This window comes from Herpailurus yagouaroundi, unplaced genomic scaffold (genome assembly GCF_014898765.1).
Source record: "Herpailurus yagouaroundi ecotype Mexico unplaced genomic scaffold, PumYag 164, whole genome shotgun sequence".
Classification (NCBI taxonomy): domain Eukaryota; kingdom Metazoa; phylum Chordata; class Mammalia; order Carnivora; family Felidae; genus Herpailurus; species Herpailurus yagouaroundi.
Window position 1 is genome coordinate 33,097,457 of NW_024412405.1, and position 12,465 is coordinate 33,109,921.

Genomic DNA, 12,465 nt, shown 5'->3' on the forward strand with positions numbered 1-12,465 from the left:
AAACAAATCTGGTAGCGTGTGAAAGAAGTCAAGAGTTCCGTGTTTTGACCAACAGATCACCTTCCAAAAACACAAGGGTTAGATGATGTTAATAATGTAAAGACTAGCAAATTTGCTGAATCTTTCTGTAAGCCAGGATAGAGTATCATATTTTGATATCATACCTTAACAGGTAGGGGGAGGCTTAATGCCCTTCTCCATCTAACCTCAACAGCTAAGAAACACAATAATAGAATATATACTGAAAGTTCCTTGAGCATGAACAACAGCAACATGACCAATGACCTACCATGTTCTCTCTCATACCAGTTAGTTATGGTGCTGTAGAGAAAGCAAAATCATAGCGTAATTCTTAATACTCAGCATTATTATAGGACTCCCAAATGCAGATGCAATTACAATAGCTTCCAGTTAATATTTGCATTCAAAGTCAGTCTAGCATGTAAATCAGTCGATAAATAATGTAAATTCAGTAAATTTGCTAGTGAAAAGTCTTCAGACAGAATAGTCAAGGAAGTATCATTCAAGACTTGTGACAGCATAACCGCAAAACATCTTGAAGCCAAAAAATTTTTAAAAACTGAGGAAGACGTTATTGAAGCAAGCTGTTAGAACCGCTTGCCAAAGACCGGTTCCCGATTTAGAAAGCCAGACGGTGGTAAAACCAACTTACCAGACTTTCCATAGCGCCTGATATCCATTACTAGGTTTCCAGTTTCTTGAGCATTAGCCATGGTCGCCTCCCACTCTTTTGTGTCCTTATATGAAAACTTGGTGTTGTTAACAGCAATAATTTCATCATCTACCTGTAGCTGAGAAAATTCTGCTGGGCTACCTAAATAAAGCAAAATCAATTAAGGAACCAATAATAAAAAATTCTAAGCAAACAAACAACAACAACAACAACAACAACAACAAAATCCATGTTCTACCAATTGCTTACTTAAAGAAAAAAAAATGCCTTCTTAATGTCAACTAACCATCTCTTATATTTTTCAGTTAGGGTAGATCCATGAGGTTTTTTTTTTACGTTATCAAATATTTGGGTATCCACAATATACAAAGCAGCAAAGGCATTTTTCACTGCACAGTAAGCATCATCATTAACATGCAAAGGAGAAATAAGCTCATCTACTCAATAAAATTTATTACCTTCCTAGGAACAAAGAAAAAATTTTAATTATTTTTAAATTAAAAATGTGAAATATATCGTACTTGAATTGAGCTTCCAAAACCAAATGTACCCTGGAATGGATTTTTTTTTTAAAAAAGAAAAAGGAAAAGGAAAAAAGCAAGGCCACTTAAAACTGCTTACAATTGCCACTTACCATTATCTAATTAAAGTCTTTTTTAAGAACTTTCTTAAATTGAAAAAAAAAAAAAACAGTGTTAGCATGCACTTTTATATAGCTAAAACATGTAAGTGAGGAACTCCTCTTAACAACAGTAGCTTTCATTTGAATTTAGGCCTTGTGGTGATATTTTGCTGAAGACTGCCTGGGGCTGACTTGATATAACCCCAGATGGGGAAGGACTTTTGTAAAAGTCCTGAAGCATCCTGAGGACACTCCACGGACAACAGATGTATTAGGATGCTCAGAAAACATCAATTTATTATACAGCACTTAAATATCCACCACAGACACAGCCAATCATGGAAAGTTCTTTTTGAATTTCCAGTGAGGTGTTGTTTGGTAGCATTTCCAAATATCAAACCTAAAATTTTGACAAACGAATTCTGTAAAGGTCACAAAACTAAGACCCCACAAAACTCAAATTAATTAGGCAAAGAGAAAAAACACCATCAGTCTCAGGGAAGTCTCGGGGAAGAGGATGCACCTCCTGGCTTTACTGCCGCACTTTTCACATGTATTTTCTCCTCCTACAGCAAACACACTAATTTCTGGAGGGGGTTGTGAACAGCATAGGATAACAAGGGGAAGAAAGTTCAGTAGAGCTAAATCAATGATTTACCTGCTTCAATTGACGCAACGAAGATCCCAGAAAACACCCATTTTACTGTAAACCCAAAGTCAAGACCGCTCCCAGGCGTCTGGTGTATGCTGATTCTCATATCACTGAACTGATCCTGAAAACAAATATGAACCAGTGGGATCAGGTGTTGCTGGCACCCGCAAGGAGGAAAGTCTATCCATGAAAGGAGGGAGGCTATATTCAAGGTACACTTGAATTATTTCATGATAGACCAGGAGCATCCATCTTTTTAACTTGGGTTTAGTAAAACCTACATTTATATAAATATCAGCGAGTTAGCTTTTCTGATAAAATAAGGGAAAACTTCACATTAATAGATATTTTTCTTCACACCAATACTTTAAATCAGTTGGACATTAATAAGTCTTGGGCACATGCTCACCATACAACTGGGTTTACTTTATAGACCATTTGTTATTAACCAAATAGGAAAAGAGTAAGAAGATAGACTGTGTGCTGTTTAAGGGTACAAACTGGCAATCAGTAAATGAGCCCTTGAGATGCAATGCACAGAACAGTGAATACAGACAACACTGTATTATGATCAAACTCGCTAAGAGACTATAACTTAATTATTCCAACCACTAAAAAGAAAATTATGTAAGATGATTGAGGTGCTAATTATCACTACAATGGCAATCATATTACAATATATAAATGTGTCAAATTAATATACTAACTATATACCTTAAATGTATACAATGTTACAGATCATATATTTTAATAAAATGGCATTTTTGAAAATACCAAAAAAATTGTTAACCATTTTAAAAATGCCACCGTACTTCTAGAAAAAGTGTCTCTGACATTTAACATAGCTGCATAATTTCAAGGGGTTCATTGACACACAATCAGCTAGCTGTGGGGCGCCTGTGGGACTGACACCACCCCCTAAAGAGCGCCTGAAGCTTTGGCAAGGTGTTGTTTGCCCCACAGCCACGCGAAGATCCAGTGATGAGGGCAGAGCCTCCGCACAGCTGTGGGACATGGAGCGATGGCACCTCAGAGGAACCACAGGCCAGATGCCAAGAGGGCCCCTGCTGAGACACGCTGAGCAACAAGTCACAACCTCCTTGAAGTAACAATAGCCAGTGAGCCCAAGAACGACAGCCTCCCGGACAACAGCCAGCCTCCACCACCATACCCCACGGCAGCAAATTCTCGGGGCCACAGACTCACAGCCATTTCCAAAACAAATGTTTTAAGTTTTAAAATATACAATGTCTGTGAACATTTCAGTTATCTTTCATAATTTATGTGTTTCGTTTTGGGTCAACAGCAGATTAAGAATTTTAACTTGCCATTCCCAGACTAGTTTTAGTCTTTGATTCCAAATAATTAAGAACTTAGACTAAAAGAAAAAGTTACTCCTAAAGCCACTTAATTTTCCAGAAAAAAAAAAAAAAAAAAACCTACACATTCTCCAGTACAACGCGGCCGTGAAAACCAAACCTAGGGCCAATTGGGCAATTCATAAAGCTTTATGCTGAAGTTTTTCCATCTCTAAAACAAGTTTAAAATCCATGTGAGTATATTCTGAGAAAAATTTATTTATTTTTATAAATATTTATATTTATGATATTATATATCATATAAATATATATTTATTATATATTTATTTATTATATATATTTATTATATAATATATATAAATATATTATATATAAATAATATTTATGATATTATATAAGAATTGAAATAGAAGGCAAGGAAGACACTGAACCAAGAACTTACTACATTCTATGGACACAGAAGTGCTTTAACATTTACTTATCACTTGTTCAACATACACTTACTGTACATCTATTCTGGATAAAGCACAGTGCCTAGTTCTTGGGAAATGAAGATGGATGAGGCATGGTCCTGGCTCTTGAAAAATAATTATTGACTCTTCAAGAGTTGGGTATGGAATTATTTTTTAAAAATCTGTAGCTAATGATATAGAAAAGTCTTCATCAGAAAGCTTGTAAAGCAGTTTAAATGCAGGAACCCAGATGTAGGTAGTGAGAACACGTTAATAATCAGCCTGATGAACACCAATCTCCAGAATAAAGCTCTGCTATGAATAGAAAAAATTACTGGTTAGTTCCACTCCTTAACCGAAACTACCATACACTTACATTAGAGATGACTCAGTGAAAACAAGCGGTCATCACCACACTTAACCGTCCAAAAAAAAAAATAAAAATAATTCGACTTACAGCCATCTACAGAATCTATTGCTATAAAAGGGCACAGAGACAAATGATACATTAGATATTCAAGATACTAACTGATGTTTTTTATCTTGAAAAATAAAAGATATGATGGAGTTCAAATAAATAGTCTCAAACTACATAAAAAGAATACTTTGTGGGAGACAGCAAGTGAACATTATCCTTTTCTACCAAAAATAGGATAAAAGAGAATGAGCTGAAGCTAAAGATGAAAGAGCCTCACAATTTTATTAGACAAGAAGAACGGTCTCACAAAAGGATATTCTTACCTTGGAAAGAAGCCTCTACCTGAACATATTAAATAAAAGGGCAGATAACCACCTCTCAGAAACAGTTAACAGGGAACAGCCTCACTGCGGCTGCCAGCAGCCTGACAGACTGTAAGTGTGTGGGTCCTTAGGACTATATACAGGCAAAGGAGGAAAGAACCCCGGGAGCAATTACAGGTGTTTTTCTATCAATAACCAGGCGACCTCTGGCCTGTCCCTGACTCTAGCAGGAACTTCTCTCTCATAATGATGTTAATTTGCAAGCTTTTTGTTTTTGCAAAACCCTATTTTCAAATGAAAATCTTATGCAGACCACTTCCCTCCCAAACCAATCCATAAAAGTAGCTATAATTTCAGTTTCAAGCTGTAATTTCAGTGGCATGGCCTGCCCATTATGGCAGTCCCATAGGCATTGCTGTGGAATCCTTGGTCCTTGAATTAGATTAGCAGGGGAACATACCTATAATTATAGTTTAGCATAAACTATTCAGCAGTAATTTCAGTTAGGATTTCTACTTCCCTATTTATCTCTGCAAGACACATGCCATGTGAATATTTCACAAACAGTCCATGCTTTTCATGCTTCAGAAGATGATGATAAGGGAATTATTACTGCTTAAACTAGATAGAACCAGAAATATAAATTCTTGGGGGAAATCTAGATTCTTGATGACTGATAAAGAACCACGTCAAGTGGTTCCAGTTGTCTATGCAGGAAAAGATATGAGTATGGTTATGAACATGTCACCATCTAAAAATAATTTCCCTCAAATTAGATACAATTTAAACAGAAGTATACACTGAAAGCTGAGCTTTTTAGACAACAATATGATGATCTATCTAGAGTAGCAATGACCACATTTAATTTGAGGATATCTGATTAATTAAGAGTTTCCTCTCACCAAAGATGAGAAGTGGCGGAAAATAGGGTCAGTCTTACGTACTAACAGGTCAGAAAGCTATTCTCCCCAATTTTTCTTTTTTTTTTTAAATTTTTTATTGTTTTTATTATTTATTTTTTTAATTTTTTTTTAACGTTTATTTATTTTTGAGACAGACAGAGAGCATGAACAGGGGAGGGTCAGAGAGAGGGAGACACAGAATCTGAAACAGGGTCCAGGCTCTGGGCTGTCAGCACAGAGCCCGACGCGGGGCTCGAACTCACAGACCGCGAGATCATGACTTGAGCCGAAGTTGGCCGCTCAACCGACTGAGCCACCCAGGCGCCCCTCTCCCCAATTTTTCAATTAGATAAATGTGTTGACTTAAGGGAAGCCTTACTGAAACTGACAAAATTAAAACACTCTATAGTCATAAGTAACAGAGGAAATGTATCAACTTTGATTTTTGTACACATGATTCTTTTGCATCATTTTTTCAGGGTCTGAGTAGGGTGAGAACGTAGGTGGGTGGCCCCAAATCATGGCACCACTCTGGCACCAGAGCCACTCTCCTTTGCCAGAGGCACATCTATACCTACTGGCTCCACTTCTCCATTCCAAGAGGCAGGTGGTGTTTCCAGCTCTATGGCTTTAACTCAACTCATTTCAAGTTATCTCTTTCCTACCGAATCTGTCTTCGATCCTCCTTCCACCAGGCACTACCACCGATTCCTGCTTTCAGAAACGGTCTTCTCTGTCATCCACTATCCCATTTCCCCCGTCTTGTCCTCCATCTGTCTGGCCGCCTCTCACTTTCACTAGTGTGCTCTTCTGCCTGCTCTCCTACGTTCACTTCTTGTTCTTCCCTAGCCAGCCTCCCATCTTTCTGACTACAAGCTTTCCTGAGTTAACCTCTTTCCCTGCTGTGTCTTCAGCTACTGCCTCAGCCCATGATATCCAAAATTAAATTCACGACCTCTTCCTGAACCTACTCTTTTCCACCTCTTGTTTCTCGACTTTGGTCAGTTACATCACAACCTGACCAGATGCCCAAGTTAGCAACACCAGGGGCTCCTCCTCCTTCCCTTCCCACCCCAGCTGCACACAACAGCCCCCACTCTCCACCACACACATGCCTTCATAAAAAGTGCTCCCAAGTCCTCAGTCCATAAATCTATCCTGAATCATCCCATTCTTTCATTGCTCTTCAGGTTACCATCTTAATTTAGAGGGGAGACCACAGCCCAAACTAATGCAGCCAGCTTATCATTGGCTATCCTGCCCCTGCCGTTCTTTCCCTCCATCTTCTACACAGCTACCAGAATTTCAGTCACAGAATATGCCAATTATTATTACTGTATGCCATTTAAAATTGCTGGTAGCTACTTACTACCTATTGGGGAGATTTCAAACTCTACCTTTCAGAAATTCTACATTTCAGATAACCATACAGCTTCCCTCAAAAGCAATTTGAAGAATGACTTCATCTTTATGAAACAGAAGATATTTCAGTCCCTGTTGGCTCTAAAATTCTAGAGATACAACAAAGTTAACGTGAGTTAACATTTGGAGACTTAACTTCACATAAGGCAGTTCTCAAATTGGAGCTTCTCATATTTCAAAAAAAATTAGGGTCAGAGAAATTACATTTGTGGCCTAAGCACTTAACCAACCCAAAGCAAGTTATGTAACTTTCAGATCTCAAGTATTTCATCAGTAAAAGTGGGGATAATATCACCTAATTTGCAGTCATTGGGAGGATTAAGTGAAACGTTTAAGAGGTACCGAGGTGCATGGCTGCTGTGCCACAATTATTTTCTGTTCCCCATGGAAACAACGTTATATATGTGTATAAATGCTGGTTAAGCAGTTTCCAGATCAACTAAAGAGAATCCTATTTAATGCTCACGTACTTAGCTCTGAAGCCAATAGAACTCAGTCAGCATTCAACTAATGTAGATCCAGGCACTGTGCTAACAGTGATCAGGACAGGCTTCTTCCTGCCCTCCCAGAGAGAAGAGTCTAGCGAAGGTGACAAGTAAGCACAGTGCATGGGAGGCAGCTATGACACGGTCAGCCCTGGATACTACTCTAAAGGGGCACTATCACAGGCTTGCTGATTAAGAAGCAAACATGAAAAAAGCATCCTTCCTTCCAGGTGTATCATCTGGCTTCTGGGTACAACTTTAAAAAATCTGGGGCAGTGGTTCTGAAATGTTGATCTGGGTGGAGTTTGGGAGAAGAGGTCTCTGACAAGAAAGAACAGGAAACAAAACCCTATGGATGACCAATCAAGGGGAAAGTTATCAAAGTGAATCTGGGAGTCACACTCTCTCCCCTTGCTTCAGGGTCACCCTCAGGATTGCCCTGGAAGCCTGGGTCAGAAAAAGAGGCAGGAAAAGAAACAATACCATAAGAGAAGTACAGGAGAAAAGGGAGTGGAGAGGAATGAAATCCCTGCTTGGCAGTGGAGATGGGAAAGAACCTATAAGGACCTAAATTACCTGCTGGACCAAGTTCATACTTCAGTCTGGTGATCAAGGCCTTGACTGCAATTCGAGTCAGTAAATACAAAAATGCCAACTATGTGTAAAGGCTGTGGAGGGTACAAAAGAATACCAGTGAAGGAGAAACGGTAAACACTTAGAACAAGGACGAATTCAGCAAATGACACTTTCAAAGGTGAAAAGTTCAATTCCAACTAGGGGAAGAAGAGGTCCTGATTTACAAAGGAAGTGACCCTCCTGGGCTTTGAAAGAACAGGAGGACTTCCCAAGACAAACATGGGTAAAATGAGCATTTTAGAATGTGTGAACAATAAGAACGAATATCTGTGATGTGTTTAAGAAAGCATACTAGGTATTCAAGAAAAAGCAAGTGGTGTGGTATGGCCAGGTCATCTATTTCCAATTCTTTTTTCCACAACATAGTGTGGTGCGGGCGACCGTGAGTCAGATTGCCTGGTTTCAAATCCTGACTCTACCGCTTACTACCCTGTATGGCTTTGGACAAGGAACATGACCACTCCATGCCTCAAATTCCACAACAGCATAACAGGGATACAAGGATCACTGAGGACTAAGAAATAGCTTGAGAAGCCTGTCGGGCACATGGTAAGCACTCAATAAACAGCTGTTACAGCACTATAAAGGGAGTTGGGGACCAGTGTTGAGGGACCACAGCGCTCTCCTGAGTGCTTTGAACTTCACCGAACAGACCACAGAGTGCCACTGGAGGCTTTGCAGCAGAGAAATTACCAAGGGCAGCCTGGCCTCCTGCAAGTCAATCTAACATCAGGCTTGCATAGAATGTACAAATACACGTGACTATTTACAAAATATTTGCACTGATGGCGAAAGGGCCTGAGAATCAGGGTAGTGGAAACAAAGATAGAAAAGAACATCATGGGAGATGCTGGAACAAAGAAATGAAAGGACATTACTAGTGAAAGCATGAGTAAGAAGGAGAAAGAAGCCCTGAAGAACACTTACAAAGCTACCAAAACATCTAGATGTTCACCCACATATTATCTGTGATTTTTCTATTCTCTGAACACCTAGAATTACAGAGTTTGGACAAACATTTGGAAGGGTGTTGCAAACACCTCTGACTTATTAGTCATTGGCTGTCCTATTCCCAAGGCAAGCAAGCTCCTTCTCAGTGACAAGAGCAGGTGACGGTACCCAAGATGCTTTCTTCATAGTGCAAGCAACTCAGAGACAGGTAAGTTACCATATGACACATACATGTGTTCAAGCGTTCCAACTGCTTTATTTGGGAAAGCCTAATTTTGTTTGGTAGGATACCATTTCAAGCTTGGAGACAAAGGAGCATAAATCCATTAATGATGAAACCTGGATCCATGCCATGTTAATTCAGGTTCCTCTGAACTGCAATAACCTGGAACACACCCCACACCACACTTAGCCTCTTGTTCTTAATCCCTGGATGTAGCTAGGCAGCTGCCACCCCGAGGGAGTGACTACCCCCTCATGCACAATACATTAATGAGGCTGTTCTGTTCGGTTTGCTATTTGAAAAGGTGAAGGCAAACACGCAAGTCCCAAGTCCGTAAAACAAAAGACACCTTGTTTCTGTTTTTATTATTCACCCACCAGTACCTTATGTTCTCCGAGTATATACCACAGGCGATTGTTCTGATCCACTCAAACTTATGATGCTAATGATATCTTTCCCATTCTTTAAAAATGAAGCAAAAAACTTACAACTCATGATTTTTGTAAGCTGAAGAAATATTTTTAGATCTATGTTTGTAAACATGCATGGGAACAACAAAGACATATGCCTAAATGTTAACAATAACTACCTCTAAATGATGGGACAACCAGTGGCTTTCATCATGTATACTTTCCTGCATTCCCAAATTTTTTCAAGAACAAAGGACTCCAAAATCAAAAGAAGACATAAACTTGTAAAGCTTTTCTGTAGTAAATATACCAGGCCCAATTACTGCACATAGTTATTTCGTTACTATAACTTAAGCCAAGTTATATACTTGATGCTGTGCCTTGGAAAACACATCTATTCCGGTAAAGCACCAGAGAATGTCTGACAAGTCAAAGAATCACACAAGCTCCTCCATGCCAAGGGGTTCATACAGCTATCAAACTGTTTAACAAAGGTGTTGGTTTGTTTTTTTAAAGAAAAGCTTTCTGTTCTCTGGACAACCAACAACTTTTAACTTACGTGTAAAACATACTGCATTCATTACCTAGTAATTCTCTTGGTGATTTTAATTAGGAAAAACTATAAATGGCCTCCAGTCATTCTTCATTTGATGGCATATCTTGTTTGGACTCCAAATGTTACAGAACACAACTGTCCTACTGTAACTAAGCCTCAATATTCCCTTTAAGATACAAGAAACGGGACAAAATTGTAGACTTTCTAAATCAATATTAAGTCACTAGATGGTTTATACAAGGAAAGAAATGCCAAGCCCCTAGAGACCAGCATGTAGCATGTGTACCAGTTTCCCCTTGTGGTCAGTTAATTTCCTTGAGAAAAGGCTTTTATTACTCACTTACCTGTTAGGCCTGAATCTATAACCTTCCAAGTGACCCCCACAGCTGAACCAGGGACTGCTGAGTACTAGAAGTATAAGGCAGCAGTTGCTGAAATGAGGAGTAGAGAGTAAAACCAGCCAAACCCTAAAGAGACTCGTCCAGCAAGCCTCGATTCACACACATCATAAGGGTAATCTGGATCCATAAACTCAAAGGTGGAAGAGGCCTCCTCCTTCCCAAGATGTGCTAAAAATAAAATGCAATATTGTTTTCCACATTATCAGCCCAGATAATAATGCCTAGAGGTCAGAAGCATGGTTTGCAGATTGAAATACTTATGTTTCAGAGCAGTGGGTGATGAGGAACCTCCCCAAATTCACCTGTGAGGATCTGGAGACCTCTGTCTGTGGTGAGCTTCCCCCTTCTCCAAGCTCAGACATTAAGTCAGGGCCAGATGGTGAAGACAGTGTGGCTTTAGAAGTGGCAGCCTCTTCCTGGGAAAGCGATGAGAAGGAGGGGGTAGGGGAGGGCAGCTGCATCACACCTTCTCCCACCGCTACTCCCTCTCTCTCACTGGACTTGCTGGTAGCAAGCTGGATCGTGTCAGGTTTGTGCACAGAGGTGCTGACCAAACTGCTCTGAGTTCTCTTCACATATTCGACATCTCCGTTATACTTCCAGCCATCATCCATCTAAAAATAAAACATCATATTAAGCTTGGCCTTGTTAGATTTCTGTTTAAAAAATACATACACTAAATACTTTAAAACTATAAAAGTAACGTACCTCCCACAGCAACCAATGCTAAAAGCTTGGAGCACGTTCTTTCATGCTAACGGACAGACACATGATGTTTTGGGAGGAGGACTTGTTTTTACAAAAGTGTTGATATTAAAACGGACTTCTGAAACTTTCTTTGCTCATTTACATCATTCTGATGGGTTTAATAGATCTCTAGACTACACTTTTTAATTATTGAATGCTGTATAGTAGGGATATCTACAAATTAGTCACTTGATATGTATTTAATGTCGTTTCAAGTTTTCTGTAACCTCCAAAATTATTGCAACAAGTACCTACATATTATTACAATTGGAATATTTATTTTCATAGGTTTCCAAAAGTATACTTGTTGACCAAAAGATATTTTATGTATAATAAATGCAATATTAAAAAACCTAATGTAATATATAAATTATACGTATATATATGTGTGTGTGTATATATATATATATATCTTCTCAAAAAATTATAGCAGTGCACTCCTAATGTAATGTACAAGAATGGCTGTGTCTCTACACCCTTGCCAACACCAGACGTTTTCAATGTTTTAAATCTTTGTCGGTCTGATGACTGAAAGCTGTACATTTCATTCTTGCTCTAATGAAGTTGAACATGCTTCAATGTGTTTTATGTCATCAGCCATCTGAATTCCTTCTTCCTTAAACTGGCTACTCATTTCCACATGAGTGCTTATCTTTTTTGTGCTTTTCTAGTGCTTATCTTTTCTTACTCATTTGTAGGAGCATGTTAAATCTTACTGATGTTAACCCTACATCTAGAATTCATCTAACATTTTTCTGACTCTATAAATTGTCTTTTGATATGTTAGTAATGAGTCATATATATTTGATTTTTATGCTACCAAATATATCTCTATTTTACTTAATATAATGATTAGGAGTTCCCTGGCTAGTTTATGCAGGTTTTCCTTACCTTAAATATTTCTTTCAAGCTTTTTCTTAGCTTTTAGGATACAATATTGGCAGAAGTAGAAAGAATTTGAACATTGATCTTAAGACATAGAGTTAAAATTAATACATCCACTTTCAGGTATGCATTACTGCTTCATTCTCAGGGCAAACAACTTCATTTTCTATATTCTTAAAAATCCCAATATAAATAGAACCATGAAATACATTTTAATAACCACTTTCAAGCATAGTAAATTCTAATAAAGTGGGTACTCAGAGGAAACTAGAAAGCTGTTCATAAGGCACCTGAAAATATTCAGGTTAAACCATGTGAAATTGCTGTTTTGTAGGTCAAAAAGAACTATTAGCATCTTCACATAGTT

General features: G+C 38.5%; 1 protein-coding gene across 19 annotated transcripts in view; it reads right to left on the minus strand.

Annotated features, from left to right (window-relative positions):
• LMO7 (LIM domain 7) overlaps positions 1-12,465 on the minus strand; it is a 201,600-nt gene that overhangs the window by 21,935 nt on the left and 167,200 nt on the right. For all 19 annotated transcript variants that reach the window (XM_040487332.1, XM_040487339.1, XM_040487323.1 and 16 more), the window contains 3 exons: positions 10,769-11,080; positions 1,975-2,089; positions 674-835 (listed from right to left, as the gene is read on the minus strand). In XM_040487332.1, coding sequence (XP_040343266.1) covers positions 674-835; positions 1,975-2,089; positions 10,769-11,080 — 589 coding nt within the window. The remainder of the gene's footprint in view (positions 1-673; positions 836-1,974; positions 2,090-10,768; positions 11,081-12,465) is intronic.